This window comes from Spodoptera frugiperda, chromosome 8 (genome assembly GCF_023101765.2).
Source record: "Spodoptera frugiperda isolate SF20-4 chromosome 8, AGI-APGP_CSIRO_Sfru_2.0, whole genome shotgun sequence".
NCBI classification, from domain to species: Eukaryota; Metazoa; Arthropoda; class Insecta; order Lepidoptera; family Noctuidae; genus Spodoptera; species Spodoptera frugiperda.
Genome location: NC_064219.1, coordinates 6,216,861 through 6,237,427, shown reverse-complemented (window position 1 = coordinate 6,237,427; position 20,567 = coordinate 6,216,861). Strand labels below are relative to the sequence as shown.

Below are 20,567 nucleotides of genomic sequence, written 5' to 3'. Positions count from 1 at the left end.
GATCGTGCGCATATTTTTGCAATGCGCTCTAAAAATCTAGTAGTTTGTGCTCTTATTACATAAAGTGAACCCGACAAAGACAGATAGGAACGTGAACTATAACAGTCTTTTGACTGTAGGTACGTTTCTCACTGGCATTTGTCGTCTAATTAATAAACAATCATTTTTAAATTGTCGTGGGAATCGTGGGTGTGGTTAGTGGTTACTAAAAGTGAAGCGAGGAGCAAACGGTTTGTATTGTATTTAGATAGTACTGAAGTTGTAGATAGTGCTTCATCTAGTTTTTGAAATGCAGGCGTCTCTCTCATACGTGCCTAAAACCCAATAGGCTATTCTGTTGTCACTGTAGCAGGTAGCTGTCAAGTTTGTCAAGGTCAAGTGAAATAACAATCTTGACAGTTAACTACCTGTTTAGTACGAGTTCTGCTGCTCTTTTCAAGTTTTACTATAAACATATTACGCGAAAGTATATTAACTTTCTTTGCAACAAATACGGATAAGTGATCGATCTGTTTATACGAGGAAGCATTTGGATTCATTGAAAACAGGTAAATATCGTTTACGTAAACAACAGCTTCTCGGATATAAAAGGAGAATGCTCACGAAGTATGGGAAAAAAACCCAGGCCCGGCGCAAACGATTTGTATCTCAGTTTATCAGTATAAATGTGTAATAAAATCCCGTATAGGTACCATCGTCGAAAACGATGGCTAAATGTAGGAAATTGCTATTTGTTTTTTGTCAGGGACTATATTTAAATCGATCAGCAGTGGACGTATTTCGGCTGGTATGATGATGATATTTAAAGGATATTACGAGTAGAAAGTATTAAAACAAATGTATACATTATCAAAACATCATGTATCAGATTATTCAAAGTTCAATCATTTTATTTCTACATCTTATATTACGTTTTGTAGTGAAAGTGCGGGATTTACAAAACCATCTTGGTGCCTTGCCCACCCAAGGTAGTATATGATGGACATCACATGGGCACAACAACCGAGCGTCCTTTTCCCATGTATGCATGAACAATAATATTCGCCAATTGCATTTCTGCCACTACCTCTACTATATAAAACGTCTTATATCACGCTGTATTGATGAGGGGTGATCTGTAATTGATGCTCACGGCGTATACGAAGCGTATTAACTCAATAAAACAAAAGATATTACTAGTTTCATAAATCAAAACAATTATAAAAATTAATCCATGCTAAAAAATAAATATCAATTTCCAACATTTAGCCATCGTTTTCGATGATGGTACCTATATAGCATTTCATTACTCATTTATACTGATAAACTGAGATACGTATAGTTTGCGCCGGGCCTGGGTTTTTTTTACGAGCATTCTCCTTTAAAATGTAAATCATTTTCATAAATTATAAGTTAGAAAGTGAAATGTTACGTATGATATAACAAGTTGAAAGGTGAAATTGTTATGTGGCCTTGTGCTGCGTGTGGTTTGGTTGCAGTCGAGTAGGCGAGCGCTCGTAGAAAGTGTCTAACAGTTCGCGTTCCTGCCGACAATCTATTACTCCACTTAGTGTTTTTCAAGTCTATTGTTATAGATACTATTGTCTAAGTGTGTCACAATGGCTCTGTTACTCGGCTCCACTGTTTGTTTATCGGTGTCTGATAGTAAGTTCTAAATTTCTTTCGAGTTACCTACTTTCGAGACGCGTTTCGTGCGCTTATTTAATTTAACTCGATGTTATCAGGTAATTCTTGAGTTCAGCGACTGTGTACCTGTTTGTAAAGAGGAAAAAGGCCTTGTATTGTCAGTTAACATTGTCTGTTTTATGATAAAGGATATTTGTGTGTTTTAAATTGTCATTTGTATTTAGATTGTGTAGCAAGTGAGCACCGCCCGCTCGCCCGAAGGATGTCGGCCCCCGGTTTAACTTCAGAAGCCCAGCTGCGGTACATGCTGCAGTGGTTCGGAGAATTCAGTGAGCTGCAGAGGGAGGACTTCCTGCCAGTGCTGGCCGCTGCACGGGGAGACAAACCCGATCAGCTGGCTGCTTCAATGGCCTCTATAACTTGTGATGACAAGCCTGTCAGCCTTTTCCAGTGTCGGGTGAGTTTCAATAATCATATTAACACTTTCTAGTCTGTAAACTGGTTCTTAAAAACTCTTACTTACAAATAACTATACTAAATACTCTTAAACAAATAAATAGCTATACCAAAATCTCCACATTTTGGCCTTATATAGTATTACTGTTATTTTATCAAAAAAAACAGAAACAAACATGAAAAATTCTTGAAGAGTTAACCTTGATGCTTAATCCTTGTTGTGGTTAAATATAGAGCAAAGTGAGTCATGTCATAAATATGTTCACTAAATGAACAGCTAACTATTTGGAACAGATATAATGTTACACTATTTATAGTTACAAGGAGTAATGAAAAAGTGTATTTTTTTTCTAGTGGTATACATCTAATGATATTTGCATATCTTACACCATCATGTTATAGACAATTAAATATCGGAAGAGACAGTTAAAAAGACTACAACTACAGTGATCTATTTCCTAAAAAAAAACACTTCATCAATCATCAAAAATTTCAATAATTAATTGTGTATTTGCAGAAAGATATCATTGTATATTTAAATTGATAGACTTGATGTATGTATAGATTTGGAAATAATTGTCACCATCAGAAAACATACAGGTATACAGGCTAGGTACTTCTTTACTTACAACATTGGGATCTATTCGAAATCTCTTCTAATAGACAGAAATCCACTTATTATAAAGAAGATAAAATGAGCGCCTAATTATTTCTACACAGCTGTAAAATATTGACATCATGCCATAGAAAACAATCAACAATGCATATACAGCAGTTTGCATGATTTCATAACAATTTTCTGCAGAGAAATCGAATTACACAGCTTGCAGAAAACTTGTCGGCTATTGGCTAATAAAAATAATTGTATTGTGTTGATCTTGATCGCCAACACAATTACCCCATGAGTCAGCAATTATGTAAACATGAATAGTGTTTATAATTACACCTAGAACGCATTATAGCTATATTTATAATCTTACACAATTTATTAATATCTGCCTAAAGTAGGTGTAATATAATTCCAAATGGTGCTTCGGTTTTTTCCATGATCTTGATAAAATAAGGTATTTTAATCTCCGCAGGGGAAGAATACATTATTCAATGTAATTACCCCTTGTCACACTGCACAATTCTAGACTTCTAAAATATCCTAATCATGATTCGCCTTATGTGGAATTTTCATTCACCAATGAGGCATTCAACCAATGCTTAAAAATCTAAACATGAACATTTATCCATACAATAGGTACTTTTTTAGGATGTAGTCCAGTCCAGATAGATAAAATAAATATACTGATAAAATATTTTAATATTTAGTCGAATTTATTTTAATTCGATAATAACGTAAAATATAGAATACAGACAAAATATTATGTCTTATTATTCCTCTTCCTAAAATTACTAAACAATGTATGACATTAAAATACCCATGAAAAAAAAAAATTTAACACAAAAATAATAATTATTATTACAATTTCCAGATAAAACTATTCAACGAGTGGTTTCCAACTTGGGCTGAGGAGGAACAAGACAGGCTGATTAAGAGTGTCTCCGAGACAGACCCTGAGTTCGGAAAGAAATTGCAGGATGTCATGTTAAACGGACCACAGGTAAATGGTGATCAGAACGGATTCTTCGAATATCATACACCAGCTCCGGAGGAAGAGAAAAAGACTGAAGACAGTGAGACCTGGAATAATGAAGAGAACGGACATGCTGAGGTAGAGGAACCTGCTGCAGAGCCAGCGGTCCCTGAGAACATTCCCGTAGAAATTGCAGCTGCATCTTAATTTAATGATAAGGTTCTTTATTTAATTATTTTTTTCGTTTTTTAATCATACCAGCACACATTTGAAAATAAAATATAGCCAAGATCACACAATGAGGACTACTATTTTTCACAGCAGATGGCGCTAATGTCCATCATTCTAAATTTCAAATATTTTATATCCAGTAACTCGGTCGCCGCAGAAGAAAAAAAAAGTTTATTGGACCCAAAACTTTTCGCTACATAACCAATCTTGGCGCCAAACGCAGTCACGGTAGTCCTCATCGATGAATAAGGGTTTTCATTAATTTTTTGTCTCTAGTATTATTAAAATTAATAATAAATGTTGCCAAGTTCACACTATTACACAAAAGAAACATACTAACCAGTCAATTTAAAAATTAAATTATGAAATATTAAATTATGTTTTGTGAATAACTTATAGTATTCTATTTGTACTATTATTGTCTGTAGCTATTTGTTAGATTCTCCTTTGTATTGTATTGAGGGAAGCTAAAGCCTTGTATGGAATGTAAACATTCTGATATTCTCGAATTCAAGATATTATTACTAAAACTCGTGAAGTTGTAAACTTTATTAATCATTAATGATATTGACTGTGACTTTTTCCGTGTAGTTTCTAAGATTATTTAGACACCACTGACAAATGGTGAAGGAAAAGATCGTGAGGAAATCTGGGCCTTAAATCGCATTGAGCAAGCGTGTTGATTAATTCTCAAACCTACTCAATGCGAGGAGAGGCCTTTGGTCAGCTGTGGCCACTTATAGGCTGTTGATGTTGTATGGTATAAACATTCCATTTTAATTCATTCCACGCTATCATAAATTAATTTTAACAGTGTCTGTGGTACGATGACAAGTATTGTTTAGGACATAAGTGAGTACTGCACTTACTTTCTCCATAATTAGAAATACCAAATTACTTAAGGTACTCAAACGATTTTTTATTTTATTGTAAAAAATCTACAATAATGAAATTGTCAGCATGTTAGAAGTATCTATAGTTAACTGACTCCTAAAACTAAAGCCATATAAAACACATGTGCTATATTTTTGCCTTGATATTTTATATTCAAAGTTTCTTAAAAATAACCAATCAGACAGACTAAATGTTAGAAAATATCCTTTCTAAAGATTATGGTCACTATAATAATTTTCTATGGTTATAACCATGAAGCAACTACAAAGAGGAGATGCCATAATAATAATATGAATGTGCACTGTAGTAATAAAAAACGACCCTGCCCATATTATAAGTATATATTATAAGTAAAAAGGTGCTGCCATATTATAAGTAAAAAGGTGTAGATAGGCTGAAAGTGGCACATGAATTGGCAACGTTTTTGTAGTATGAGACCACTAGATTGAAAATAGAGAGTAGCGTGGTTTGTAATGTCCCGCACTCTCTGTAAAGTGTCACGCTTTGTGTTAAAGATAAATTCAGTTATGACATCTCCTCTTTGAATATTTGTCATAGTTATAACTTATGATGGTACCGTAGCCATTTTGTTTTCCATTTTCGCGGTTATTGAAATCTAATAATGTAGTACTTTATAAGCTTATGCTTGTGTATGTAAGAATTACACTCTTGAATCTCTGTATTTACTTTATTACTGTAATCATGATTATTCTTTGCTCTTTCTCTACATAAAAGCATTATCTTACTGTTTTACTATTTAGTATAGGCAGATTATGTATAATCGATTTCAGTCTCCTATTTTTCATTTATTGATATTACAAAATATATTATTAAATGTAAGCTGTCATTGGATGTTAAAAACATAAAATTGTCTGAGACATTGTCATATTTGTATTGTATATTGCCATAAACGTAAATAATTCGTAGCTTGGATAAACATGCGTGTCAGGGGAGAATGGCGGGATTTTACGAAATGTGTAACCTACTTATTTGTTCCCCTGTCCTACTGTAGCAAAATTATATTAAAAATAAAACCAAATATAAAAGATCTTTGGAACGCTCCTAGATCGTGTGAAGGAGAAAGTACAAACATAATAATACGTGCCAATATGTAATGAGTAGATATATTTCATTCTTTATATAGGAGTATATTTGTCCTATGTTCACAAAAGTAATATATTTCCGTAGTTGTATTCTTTCGTGATGGTCTGAAGTGTGATTGTTAGGGCGATGCAGGCGGGAGCCGGGCGAGACTAGAAGGAGGTCATTTATACATCTAATTATAAATAAATTATTTACTTAATACAAATTTTATTATAATTGTAACATTGTTTTATTTATTCCACGTAGTTAGATCCACCGTCGCAATATTGTTAGTTCACACAGTCTTACATACCTACTACTTAGATTACAGTGGCAAGATGTACTGTCATGGATGGCACACATTTGTGACTAAACGGCACTAACGTCAAAATATAATGTACTTTATTTCATAGACGCAAGTTCCATAGGCATCAACACTTATAAATTAAGTTAATCTCAAGTTTTTACACGGTAATACAAAAAGTTAATGCTTGCGCCTTAGTTAATTAGTGCCTGGTTGCGCATGATTTCTTTATAAAATTATATTTTTAAATATCTCAGTCAAAATCTTGATTTACCTATGGGCGCAGTTTGGATAGGATCCAGTCGATGTAGGCGCCTACTCGGGTGTAGACTCCGGGCCAGCCTTGTGTACCGCAGGGAGCGGGGCCGTAGGATACGACGCCGACGACTACCCAGTTGTTGGCTGAGGGCGCTTGTCCCATGAGTGGGCCGCCCGAGTCTCCGCGACACGAGTCCTGGCCTTGGACGCCGCCCGCGCATATCTGCGTCGATTCTATCGTCCTGCTCACACGTTGGTACACGGCGGCGCACCGGTTCAGGCTGACCACCGGCACACGGACCTTTAGCTTCACTTCAGACTCCGTTCCTGCAATATTTGGTCATCTATCTTAGAACTGGTTTGTTAATTCGTATTCATTTGATGTTGTATTTGTTAATTAAAGCAGAATAAAGCTCGGTTCGTTTAAACTGTTATTACTTATTAAGCTTTAAACAATTGTTAATTATTGTTTAAACGTATTGTGTACTAATTAGGCAATTCAATATTTGTAATAATGTTTTGTACCTATTGATTTTATTGCATAAGTTATTAAAAATGTTAGGTATATATTGCAGTAAATAGGTAGTTGTTTATATATTTATTTAACAATAAATTATATAATAAGGAAAACGAAGATATACAATAGGCAAAAAGGTATACCTAATTTATCATTATTCTAGGCACAACAGAGCAATGCCTAAACCTGCGTAGGTAATAACATAATCAAATAAAATAAGTATAAGGTATGTTTCAAATATTCAGAACTAAAAAAATGTACATAGACATACCTATGTACAAAAATGTATAGAGGTATGTAAATGGGTGCGTACAATGAACCTAAGTATGTGCAATGAAAAAATTGTGAGCGCGTGTAGTGCACTTCAAGGTAGGTAGGTACTTACCTACTACCTAATTAATGAGTGTATAATATTATGTTGTACCTAATGAGCGAATAGGTGATAAGTAAATAGAACATACATATGTGAAATTGTACTCATGTCATAGAAAAAATCAAAGAGTCGGGCATGGAGCATTTTTTTTTTCAAAAATAACAAGTACCCATGATGTGTGATATGGATGTACCTAGAGAACATATATGAATCTATAGCACGGTAAGCACAATAGGCAATCGGCTTCTGCGCAATGTGTTGCAGGTTTGATGTGCATATGTGGGGTTTCAGTCCTGGGTGTGATGTGAATTTGTATGTTTGTAAACGCAACCACGACACAGAAGAAACCAGAAAATTCTAATGTGAGTAGAGGTTACGTTTAAAAATATGTAGGTATCATATAAGTTTAGTAATTATTCATTAAATTATTTAAATAGGATCGTGCATGCACGCAGGGTGGGATCGAAGCTATTCACATTATGTCCATGGCGGCCCACCTGCCACATTGGGTCCGGAATATATCTGCTGGGAGTCGCTACCAGCGTCCTCTGAAAGCAACCATTGTTAGCGAAACTAATAGATGAATTTGTGCAACTACCTCTATGTATACTGTGCATGGTTAGTTCAAAACTATGACTCTGTAACCCTTCGTGAATATGTTCTACTTACGGGTTTCTGTCTTGCCCCATCCAGCTACCTCCAGGTCAAAGCCTTCAAAGAAGCTGTTTCTCAGCTCGTTGGTCATCGGTAAACATATGGGTTTCACGAAATCTGAAACGTTAACATGATACGTTACACATTTTTCAAAAATGCTCTACTAGTTTCAAGCCGCACGGGGTTGCATAATCATGGGTTATGTTCGCCAACATGCCAGACTGCCTCGTTGGTCGAGTGGTCGCAAGTGCGACTGCCGATCAAGGGGTCTCGGGTTCGATTCCCGGGTCGGACGAAGTATTATTGGTGTTTTCGGTTTTTCGAAAATTTCTCAGCAGTAGCACAGTTTATTGTGTCCAGTATATTTTACCCTAAATATCTAGGTACTATGGTGGTAGGTTAACATACAAAAACAGGTACGTACCATTGTATTGCGCATTGTAAGCAAGTCGCAGCATCGCGATGTCGTGGTGCTGCTGACTGTCCTGAGGGTCGTAGTTCTCCTGTGCGATGATCTCCTCCACTGGAATGTCCTGCACGGGCCCACTGCAGTCGTCGTGGAAGCAATCCACGTCGCTGGTCGTGTTCCATTCACCTAGTCGTACTTGTGTCCTGGAAATATTTGAGAGCTTTGCGTGAACACTTTTTTCTTTTTCATTTAAAAAAAAACGTTGCCTCACACGAGGATTTTTTCCTGTGTCGTGGGTGCGTTTACAAACACATAAGTTCACATACACATGACACCCAGACCCGAAACAACAATTTGTGGATCACACAGAGTTGCTTCGTGCGGGAATCGAACCCGCTACACGTTGCGCGGCAGCCGGTTACACAGCCACCGCGCCAACCCTGCAATCAGTCACTCATTTGTAGGTAGTGTTTGGCTATGAAGGATTAACTTATTAAAACCCGTGGTAGACTGGTATATGGTTTAGGTTCATTAACAATGACATCGATTTCTACAATGACGTTGGGAAACTAGTAATGTAGTCGTGTCAGCACTTCATACCTATTTACCAAAGCCATAAAAACGATTGCTAAATACATTGCATGACATTAAGCTGGATTATAATGGAAAATTTGTTTGTGACTTGTAACTTGGTCCTAAGCAAATGTTGACCACCTGACGATCTTCTTTACCTACGTGTAGTTGTAACACATCCGTAAAACGTTCTTTCACGCGCAGGAAGCAATGACGTTGACGCTCAGCTTGGAAAAAAAGGTAAGGTAAGATAAGACCTACTTACTGCTGTATTCAGAGTCATTTAATGGTTACTTAACCAAGTCCTTAGTAATTGTTTTCGGAACAAAATCAATACTGAATAGTGTAAGTAATCACTAAATGTCTCCGAGTGCGGGAGTTAGTTAGTTTTGGTTGAGGTACGTTGAAATCGGAAAATCCCACTTTGATTGAAAAAACATACAATACCAAGAGATAGGTCGAGTCACTGCAGTTGGACCGAGTAATCAATATGTTGACCCCAAATAAAATGTTACTTGTAGGCAGGTAAATATGACACATACTCGTGCGCAGTCATGTACAATGTACATAAACACAGAGTTTTAAACAAGGGAATGAAGTCTGAGTTAAAGCTTAAAAACTGGAAAGTTATGCGTCACGAAGGTAACATTAAGGTAACATTAAGATTATTTCGATGAATCAGTTGGTAGTGTATCTCTTCCACCGTTACAGGCAGACAGAAATTTACATGGCTTTGTCTACCTACTGTTAATAATTATAATAAATACTGTTAGTGCCTGCCAAACGTGGAAATTATACCTACAAACCCCTCTTATGTAGAGGGTGTCCGTAGTTTGAGAATAAATTGCCACGGGCTGTTTTTTCTTGACATTTAATAGGATGGCGTTTGGCCACCGTCTCACCTTGTGGTAAGCCATGTTGATGAAGAATAAATATTTATAAAATGTAAACAATTGTAGACAGGTACTTACAGTCTCCAGGTTGTTGGTAGATCAGCTCCCTTGACACAGTGAGCCGCTGTGAGGACGTATCTGGCTGAGATGAGGACACCTCCGCAGTAGAAGCCCCAACTGACGGCTGTGGAAAACGATGCAAACATTATAATTATTTATTTATTAAACTTATAATAAGGTAAGTAACAACATGATGGTAACAATGAGTCGTTTTAAACTAAAAATTAACTTTCCTTTAGTTTGAGTGTAATTTCTTGATTAAATAAAGAAGAAAAAATTAAGCTCTTTATTTTTAGCTGTAGCTTCATAATTTAATTTATATTACCTACGTCAGTTCCAATGTAAGTAGTTGGAAGGTCCTACGTAACTTTAATTTGGGTAAATTAATATTGGTATATAATAAAAATATTATAGGTATTAGCAGCTCTTACGTTTGTCGTATCTGATAAGGGCCATCCATGGATGCTCGTCGATGTCAGCCTGTACGCCTCCCACAATCCTGTCATTGTTCTGAATCCCGCAAATTCGAGAGTTTGGCAGGAGGTCCAGAGGATTACCAGCTCTCATCGACAGGGTCGAGCTCTGACCACCTAGAAACTCTGGCGGACAGCATATCTAGAAAAGAAAAATCTTACTTTGTACTTTTTCTTAGATACTATTTTGCTTCTTACTTTCTTTTTTGACGCTGTGTCGAAATATATTTAAAAGTGATTCAAACAGGCTTTGTTTGTTTTTAAACACTTTTTAGGTAGTAGTCATTCTCGACAATCATTGAGATATGTAATTGGTTATGCTCACCATAGGAACGTCGGTCCCTTGGAAGCCACAGTGCAGGCTGCGCAGGAGTTGCGTCAGCTGCGGTGTGTTGCCTTTCTGTAGCTGCGCGTGCAGACCCGAGCATTCGTTCAGAGGGATGCAACTCGCCCCGCCATTACACCGCTCTAGAAAATTATGAAATCTTACGTTAGTATCATAATTGATGTTTTTATTCTCCAATGGAGTTACGATACCATTTCATGAATCTATCGAAGTCATGAGATGAGAGATGCGAGTATAATGAACACATAGTGTATCCCTAAAGAATTTACTGTCGATAAAGGTTTTTGGAAAATTGTTACCGACTTATGTACTGCTTAGTGGATTTAAAACGCAAATTCTTCATAAATTAATAATAAATGTTTATTGATAAAGTCAATACGCAGTTAACTATAGCAAGTTGGACTGTGTTGGAGAATAACTTTACTATACGTATTAAATGACGTTATAGGATAAAAGGATGCTTTTTTTCTGTTTTCATTAATGTACCTACTCGCCTAACAGAGCGGCCTCCTATGTGGGATCCTCATATCGTAGACTGGTATGATGATCATCATAGCGGTATATATGTTTGTGCGTAAGATGTAGGTGTGCTATGCATTGATTATTTCTGATGTAACTGTCTCGGAGTTCCCCTGTTTGTCATAACTAATAGGTTAATTGTGCACCGCAAGTGACTATTCACTTTAATATCATGCGTTTAGAAGCGTGTTCGCGAAGTACATATTGTAGGCAATAAGTAGATACTTCTTTCATTCTAGGACATATCTTTTCTATTACTGTTTATGCATTTATTTTATTTTAGGGCAACCAACAGGTAATACTAAAATTTATATAACATGAAGCCAATTACAGGTTCTCGCTTATTGAAATAGAAAAAGTAACAGAAAACTTAGATTTAAATAGACTAAAATATATTAGCAACCACTTACTTTAATGAACATAACTATCAGCATTTTGAAAACAGTATTTTGTATACTTTATTATTGTTCAACAGTAAAAAGTATAATTTAGTGAAAAACAGTATAATACTGTTTTTAACAGTATAGTTGGGAACCCTAGTTGCAGCCTATTACCTAATTAATTTATGCGTGTGACCGGTGTATTAAAACTTCAATGTCTAAATAGTCCAATTGATAAGTGATTATATAAACTAGTATCGTTTGTTCCAATATTTTGGGTTTTCTAGCGTTGATTATAAAAAAATACATATACAAAAGGTGTTGCTTAATCTTAATTTTCCAACATGGGTTTTTTTAGTTTTTTCTTCAACAGTAGCGATACAAAAGTATTGACCTTTGGCAGGCTCTTGACAAATAATCCGCTTGATATTTTGTATGTATAGCTACAATATGTTAATCTCGTGGCCTCGTCGAATCATTTTAACGTTTTTTAATTGAAGACTCATATTGTTTATAATTTATTTTAGTCGCAGCTTACAGCTGATTTAGAATCCGTCATAATAGTCATCGGATGTCGACCTTTTTGCTTGGGGTCGTTGCAGTGGAAATTTTTTGTGTTATTCAAATATCCTTTCCAAAATTTTCTGACCAAAAAACTTAGGCACTAATTTGAAAATACTTAGTATCTTAGATGTCTAAGATTGCAATCGTAAGACAAAAATAACGTTATCGTGCGATTAATATAAAATAATCATGAAATTGTAGATTATATTAAAGTTCCCCTTTCTGGGGAGACCCCTAACCTTCCATATCTTCTCATATTACCTAAGTAGGTACTATGTGACTAATAGTATTATCCATCAACTCGCCCAGAATAGCTAGTAGGTATATGCATCCTAGGGTCTAGCCACATCCCATCAATATGCGCAACCTTAGCAAAAAAATCCCGTATGATGTTTTAATTTCCCAGAAAATACATAAACAATTGAAGCTGCAAGTTTATTTCCACGACCATAACAGTCCATCATACTGTCATACAAAAAGTACTAGTGGTGAATAAATATTAATACGTTTAATTTCCGTAAAGGCCAACTAGAGTACCTACATGTAGGTTGCAGCCTACAACCTAGCCTGTTGTAGGCACCAAAACATTCATCGAATTCAGTAGGCACCTACCAATGCATTCTGAATGTAGTGTAGAGGAAAACGAACTACTTTTTTTTTGAGGGAAGAAAATCATTCGACTTCTCCCGCATTGGGTGAAGCGAGAGGGAGTTACAGACAAAAAACCACCTCGTTCCTTCGTTTGAAAAGAATGAACGAACATAGCTAAACTATAGTTATTGTAGTAATTTTTATAAACTATTACATTGCTAGTTAGAGCTACTCATAATACCAATACATACATACATATCGTCACCCCTTTAATCGCCGAAGAAGTAGGCAGAGGTGCACAATAATATACAGTAGTGTACGCCCACTTTTCACAATTTATGTTGTATGTCCCATGTAATAGGCGGTGCGCCTATTGTGTCTACCATAAATTTTGGTCCTAAAATTGTCCTCTAAAGGCACTGTTCGGGTTTGCATACCATTTTTTAAACTTTAGTGTCTACGGAAATTCAACAAAGCAAACTGATGGTAGAGGTACCTACTGTTCCTACATTACAGTTAAGCTAATATCAATTTAGGTATTTATAATACTATTCACAATAACATTGTTTGTTGTCAATCAAATTACTAGATATTAATATGACTAATGTTTACTCTACACATTAATGTTTCCGATAAGTTTGTTTTGTGTTGGGTTTGTGTAGTGAGTGATATGTACTACATTGTTCTTCATTTAGGTCTTACCTAATTAGATTTGGATTTTACCCTTGATTGAGTCATTGGTACTCAGTCAAGAACAGTCATGATCGCGGGGTCATTACTGTTTTCGCGGCTGACATGTCTAGAATGACTTGCAGTTTGCAGTCTAAGCCTCATTTCTTATCACATGGGACGTAAAGTCCTAGAATAGAGCACTAGTCTGGTATAAAACTTTCGTTAGTACCTAATGGTCTCCTAACCAAGTCTTACGGTACTAATACAGTTGTTGATCTTAACAAAAACTAGTGAACTATATACAAAAGAAAATAAATGATGCACAAACACATTTTAGATTTATTTTTTACATTTTAAATTGACATTAAATTTATTTTGGAATGTATGGTTTATTCTACAAAATTAATATTGGATTAGTATTGTGTATTAACAATGCAATTAATTTTGTTGTGCTTAGAAACTGCTCTAAGTATCCGTATATGTATAGTCCCGAGTCACGATAGGACCGTAATCTAACATAACAGGACAATTGGGTGCTTAATTAGAACTCGTTAATAGATAATTAATTATTTTTGGGAATTACCGGTATAAATCCTTTATTCAAGGACATATACGGAAGAGTCTGAACAACTAGCTAATTTAAGGTTCTCAGGTTAAGAGGAAAAGATGCGCATGACTGTATTTATCGAGAAAAAGTTGACATCAATTGTAATGTGTACCTACGTCCTAGGGCCAAAGTCAAAGTCCAATCATTTAGTCCAATTAAACCATTAATAGGTATTTTTAAATGTCGACAACTGAACAACAAACATGTATAAATTAATGTAGTAACGATCTATCTTAATTAATTTCAAGAAATGAAATAAAATATTGTTATCACTTTTAAATAAGTATTTGCGGTATATATTGATAAAAAGGGATGTAATGTATTTATTGTTTACGTTTCTGCGTATCCTAGCCGAGTAGCTACATGAGTAGGTATGTGGGGAGATATCTGGGGTATTCCAACACCTATAAAACCTCATAGATCATTGACCTCATGAAACATTGTGGTCGACGAGAATATAATAACATTACTATCATGTCCAATTCAAGATTTGAATGACGTTTCAGAGCTGTCTATAACATTTAATTGAAATAAATGTTTTGACTTTAACTTTGACCGCGACTGTTGCTTCGTTGGTCAAGTCGCAAGTGCGACTGCCGAACAAGAGGTTTCGTCTTTTAGATTCCCGTAATGACATTGCATCTGAATTTGTACCCAGTTTGACAACTTAATAGGGTCACTCCTGTTAAGACTCAAACATTAATGGTGAAAAGTAGATGCATTTTTTTTTTTTGTTTTGAGGGATGAAAAGCATCTATTGGCTTCTCCCGCCTTGGTTGAGGCGAGAGGGAGTGTCAGACTCTTAATGACTAATAACCACCCCGTTCCTTTACCTGCTTTGAGCCGGAGCCCCGGTAAACTCCATACAAAATTAATCAAATTTTAATGGGAGCCAAAAAACTGCCAGAAACAAAAGTTACGCAATGACATTGCTTAGTGAATTTTATATTCAGTACTTCTTAGTGTTTACGTATTACAAAGATAGCCTAACTGTTTGACCCCCATTACTTCGTTATCTCTTCCTCGAATCAGTTGAATCGTACGATAAAATTGCACATTGAGTCTTATAAATACGATACCTAAGTAATATTTTCAATTGAAACTTTGTAATTTTCTGATAAAATAATTAAAGTACGATAACGGTAACTAATAAGCTATTGTTGTAGTCTGCATCTGCTTGCAGACAGAGAGTGTATGCATCTTTATACATATAAGTACTAAACTAAGATATAAGGCGAAGAATTTGTTCTTTTTTTGTCTGAACGCGGGGATTTCATTGCTTTTCCTTCTGTTTTGTATTGGATAATAGTCCATTTATCGAGAAAGACTATAGACTAAAAATTTGGCATTATGCCACGATAAATAAGAGCCAAAGCACATTGAGAGTAACTAGTATTCGTTTGAAAATATAACAAATGCTTCGTATGTTTTTGATATTTCTCACATCATTCTTCGTGTCTAATTCTTCAGCACCAAAATAGAATCCATGTTATTACAATAAAAAAAGAAGAATAGAGCCTGAGACCGTTTACTTGGCGGTCGTTGCAACCAGCTAATAATTTCACAAAACTATATAGGTAATATTACATAAATAATATAAATAGTGAAGGTATGTTTGTTTGTTTGGATGTTTGTTTGTTTGGATGTTTGTTTGTCAATCACACTAAAACTACTAAACAGATTTGATGAAATTTGGTATACAGACAGATATGATATTTTAACTGAACGCAGGCGAAGCTACTGTCAGTAACTAGTAAATAATGAAACCAATAGTTTAATGACACTTAAAATTATAATATTTACAAACAATTAAAACGTATTCTGTACACTTTAAGGTGAATCTTAAATGCGTGCTTGAGATAGTACTTTGTAAGCAGAAACCCGTTTTGGCTAGGTATGATAATATTAGATATCGTCAATTAATACAATCTTGTGGTTTTGTACTGAAGATTCTCACCAAATTGCATTGGAACAAACCGGATTTCTTTTTGATATTGACTTGTTACTCAACCACTATTTGAAACTAAGGAATTGTGTTTTTTTTCTGTTTAGTAAAAATGTAATTATGTAGATAACAAACATTTAAGCTTGTATGTACAATAAAAGACAAAAAGGATATATCAACTACATCTTTTTGTTGAGGAGGATAATCATTCAATGACTTCTCCCGTCTTAAGCGAGGCGAGAGGGAGTGTCAAACTCTTACTAATTAAAAACCACCCCATTCCTACTCCTGCTTTTTGAGCCGGACCCTCGGTAACCCGCTAAGTAGTCCGCTGCTCTGGGGTATACTACACCTCCATATTATCTAAAGCCTGACTGTGGGCCTCGTGTTCATACAGTTTGCTATAATCGGTAGGCTTGCCAGGCTGTCTAGTTTGAGATCACTGTTAAAATGTTCAGGTGTATCAAAACAGAGAGTTAGTTAGTATTCATGTTAGTACCTCAGGACTTTAATAGGATATTGAACAATTTGTTAATTGAAATTTTGGCATGTGGTAGTGCCAATTGTCATAGAGGTACTCTTCCCGTAGTAGTACCAAGAATAAGGAACTATATACAGATTTGTCAGAGACCAGGCATCAGCGCTTTCTGATAAACCTGGATATTTTATAACGCAATGTCCAAGTTCTTCAACCCACTTGCTGCATACAATATTAAGAAAAAAAAACAACCTGAATCATCAGAATAATAACAGATAGACCACAAACCAAACCGAAACAGTAATCATTTCATAATGTTTCCGGCACTAATTAGGGATAGCATAGTACTTTCAGTATTTGAGGCTGATATTAGAGACGGCAAATTGGGGTTATACATCCCAATATATGATTTTGAGCTATTTAATACCGTTACCCGTTGGGTTTTACGTCTAGGTACCACAGTTAATGATACCCCCTACTTTCCAATACTATTATAATAACACACTAGGAATTATAATAGCACAATGTCTTCACTATCTTTAATCGAAATTTAATGTTCATATTAAATGTTATTATTAGTTAAACATGTTCAATTACACTTGTTGGAACCTATCACTATTCGACAGTTATCTTAATATGATTCTAATGGAGAATGGCGTGACATTATGTCGATAAATATATAATCGATTTACTCAAATTTATAACAAATTGCATTTGTAATTTCTATTGTACTTATTTATAAACAGGTATTTAGTTCTATTGTACTTACAATTGTGTATGTATGTATATATGAAATATTGTATGTAATTATGTTTCTGAAATTGTGTACAATAAACAATTTATTGTTATCATTACTTCGTTGGTTATGTACTTGAATTGTTTTGGCTTGTGAGGGTACATAGGAATCACATACTGCCACTTATATACCTCTTTCTTTAACATGTTTTTACTTCATATATCTTGTCATAATAAGAGGCTTAAATATTGTATGTAACTAATGTTTGCGGTTTACAATCCTTGGCAAACTGTTTCGAGAATTCGTGTAACCAAATCATTTGTTTGTTTAGAACAACTTATATCAATATTTGCTAGCAATAGAAACAAATAGATATGCACACTTTATAACAAGTTTACTTAGGTAACAAGTAATTTATTATTGGCACATGCCCATGTACAAGTAGCTTAGTATGTAAGGAAGGCTACTTCGTACTATGAAAAGCACAATCCATTAAAATATGTCTAAAAAACTTTGTCACCTTCATATTAATCGAGTAGGTATGTCGGCACGTATAAGATCACGTTCCTCGTTACATGCCAATTAACTAATGGCTGGTTAACATACCTTAATGTTGCTAAGTAAACAAATACACTTATGTTTATACGCAATGAGATGGGTAAGTGGTGCGTACGCCAAAGATTACGGAGGTTAACTTATGCAGTAAGGTCACCGGAGTTTAAAAACATATATTTTTTTCATCTCGTTTAAAGTTTAATTACGTGTGAATAAGACAATAAGTACTCACGTCCTCCAGCATTTGACGATGACGCGATGAGAATGCACGCGATGACAACCGTCCCCTCTAGCAGGCTCTTCATCATTTGGCACTTGTGTTACAACAAAATATAAAACATTAATTCGAAACGAGTCTGTGAACAATATAGTTGTCCGGCGGACGGCCCGTGCACGACTGATAGTTCAGTTAACCGGCCCTGACTAGCCGCCACCTCACACTTAAGGTTATCAACAATAAATATTTTTTGAAAATGCGAATAGCTGTGATCATGTTGTGATGACGCGTGTTTTATTATTATAGACAACGCGTCTTAGTTTAGGATTTTCCTTATATAAAGACACAAGTTTTATGTTGTATTTGTATAGATTTTAGTGTTATTTTCTCGAACGTTTAAATTAAATTATCGTTGTCGGCATTGGCGTTCAATTTGGTCTCAAGATTTATTAAAATATTGGGTTTTGTATTGAAACTAGTGGATATGAGGAATATGTGAGTTAAACACGTGTATGTAATTATACTTACCTGGTCGGAGGTTGTAATGCCTTCTATGCGCGACTAGTACCGTTCTGCATAATGCTGCATTATATACAATTCGTCGCGAACTTGTGTAAAGTTATTGCTATATGTAAGTTTAATCGACAATTTGGACGTCGGGCTTCTGTGATTCGTCGATACTGAGTTCAATCCTTGCACTCTACCTTAATAACATTTGCTGAACTGTTTGTGTCGATCTTACACTTTATTTGCAGTCGATATACCGCCACTTGGAAACGGACCTGCGATACAAATGCATTTTTCCTTTTTCCCTTAAAATCTCTAAGAGTCTAGACACTAGCATACTGATGCTAACATATCTTTTTATTTTATTTTAAGTTGCATCCAATTTTGTCACTGTAGTTATCAAATACTGGGTAAGGACGGTAAGAACAATATTTCTTAATTATATATCGATTAGTTTCAGTTATATTTACATGATAATATAATAGTTATTTTATTATAACAATAATAAAATAACATATACAACTTATTATATTTATATAAAAGGTAGGTACTGTTTAAACATCTATTAGGTACACATTATTCAATAAAAACGTGTGTCGAAATAGTTTAAAATCTATGAAAATAACAAATGGTGTTGTTGCCCAAAGATTTTATTCGCAATCCTTGTTTCATATTAGGTCTAATTGAACGTTGTGTCTATTCTTCATTCTCATCACGGATTCATCTCGTAATTGGTCAACAGTTTGCTATCAAATTATCAACAAGGAGAAATCTCCACGGGTTAATTAGGTTATTACGTTGTACTGCTGGCTTATGTATTTGACGAGGTTTCTCAACCAGTTTCAAACTACGCTCGGGACCTATAGTCATAAGCAACAAACGCGTGAGTAATCCGTATACGTACTTTGTTAGGTTATTACGTTGTACTGCTGGCTTATGTATTTGACGAGGTTTCTCAACCAGTTTCAAACTACGCTCGGGACCTATAGTCATAAGCAACAAACGCGTGAGTAATCCGTACAACTTTATTAATCTGTGGAGAATCCAAAACCTTCCATGGTATGACATACAGGCTATTATAATAGTTCTGATCACATCCTTGATTCCTTTTAATTATTTAGGAAACTAGTATTAATTGTATTCGACCGAAAATGTTTGTTTTATGTAAATGTGTATTTTTTTTATTATCACGTTCGCGTTCAACGTGTTTTTCTAATATCTATTAGTGACTCAACTTGCCTATACATAAAGTGCGTTTTGATTTATCTTCAATGATTTGAAACTATGAATATATTAACAAATTGTATCGTCACGCATTTTATCCCCGAAGAGGTAGGCATAGGTACACATTACGTATCACTGAATAATGTACACCCACTTTTCACAAATCATTATACAATTATATAAAATTAACAAAATCATATAATCTTAACAAATCATATTAAAATTAATCTATTATAAATAAAATATATTCATAAATATCGATATTAGGAAGTGTGTTAAGTGATACATAAATAGGAACTAGACATAGAGACACAGACCGTCAATTTTTTTTTATGTTTTGCATAATATTATAATGTTTATTGTAAATAACTTAGATTGATAAAGTCGTTAGTTCAATGTGTGCTATCGCTAATACATATTTTAACTACAATACAATAGTCGGAACTAATGTCAAGTTTAAACTTTAAAGTAAATAAGGAAGATAACAAATAATTTAGATAATAATGTACCTATGTATGTATTTGTATGATAAGTATAGGTTATATTGTGTTTCGCGTCCCGCGTGCGCCTCAAAGAGCCATCAGACCACCACAGATGGGGCCCAGTAGGGCTGATGTCTGATCCGGAGTTGCGAACTACCTAGCGGGTTTACCGGGGCTTGAAAAGCAGCAGTAGAAACGGGGTGGTTATTAGTCCGTAAGAGTCTGACACTCCCTCTCGCCTCGCCCAAGGCGGGAGAAGAAATTGGATGATATTCTCCCTTTAAAAAAAGATTATATTGTGTTAAATTCAAGCTCAGTGTTCCATGTAAGGCCGTATTTACTCAATAATTTAATGTA

General features: G+C 35.0%; 2 protein-coding genes across 8 annotated transcripts; one reads left to right on the top strand and one right to left on the bottom strand.

The window, feature by feature from the left end:
* Window positions 1–37: 37 nt before the first annotated feature.
* LOC118275335 (uncharacterized protein C14orf119) lies at window positions 38–6,116 on the top strand. 4 transcript variants are annotated; one of them, XM_035593242.2, is made up of 3 exons: window positions 38–230; window positions 1,851–2,083; window positions 3,564–6,116. In XM_035593242.2, the coding sequence occupies exons 2-3, from the start codon at window positions 1,889–1,891 to the stop codon at window positions 3,870–3,872; spliced, it is 504 nt and encodes a 167-aa protein (XP_035449135.2). In that variant the 5' UTR covers window positions 38–230; window positions 1,851–1,888; the 3' UTR covers window positions 3,873–6,116. The 4 variants fall into 4 exon arrangements, with proteins under 4 accessions (XP_035449135.2, XP_035449134.2, XP_035449131.2 ...); XM_035593241.2 differs by lacking the exon at window positions 38–230 and adding an exon at window positions 371–548; XM_035593238.2 differs by lacking the exon at window positions 38–230 and adding an exon at window positions 1,465–1,644.
* LOC118275332 (CLIP domain-containing serine protease HP8) lies at window positions 5,899–18,693 on the bottom strand. 4 transcript variants are annotated; one of them, XM_035593235.2, is made up of 9 exons: window positions 18,013–18,233; window positions 10,713–10,855; window positions 10,346–10,529; window positions 9,933–10,038; window positions 8,404–8,591; window positions 7,995–8,096; window positions 7,823–7,873; window positions 6,452–6,762; window positions 5,899–6,043 (listed from the first exon to the last, which is right to left on the bottom strand). In XM_035593235.2, the coding sequence occupies exons 1-8, from the start codon at window positions 18,086–18,088 to the stop codon at window positions 6,452–6,454; spliced, it is 1,161 nt and encodes a 386-aa protein (XP_035449128.1). In that variant the 5' UTR covers window positions 18,089–18,233; the 3' UTR covers window positions 5,899–6,043. The 4 variants fall into 4 exon arrangements, with proteins under 4 accessions (XP_035449128.1, XP_050551181.1, XP_035449129.1 ...); XM_035593236.2 differs by lacking the exon at window positions 5,899–6,043 and adding an exon at window positions 18,526–18,693 and having other exon boundaries at window positions 6,082–6,762; window positions 18,013–18,094; XM_050695224.1 differs by lacking the exon at window positions 7,823–7,873 and having other exon boundaries at window positions 18,013–18,223.
* Window positions 18,694–20,567: the final 1,874 nt, after the last annotated feature.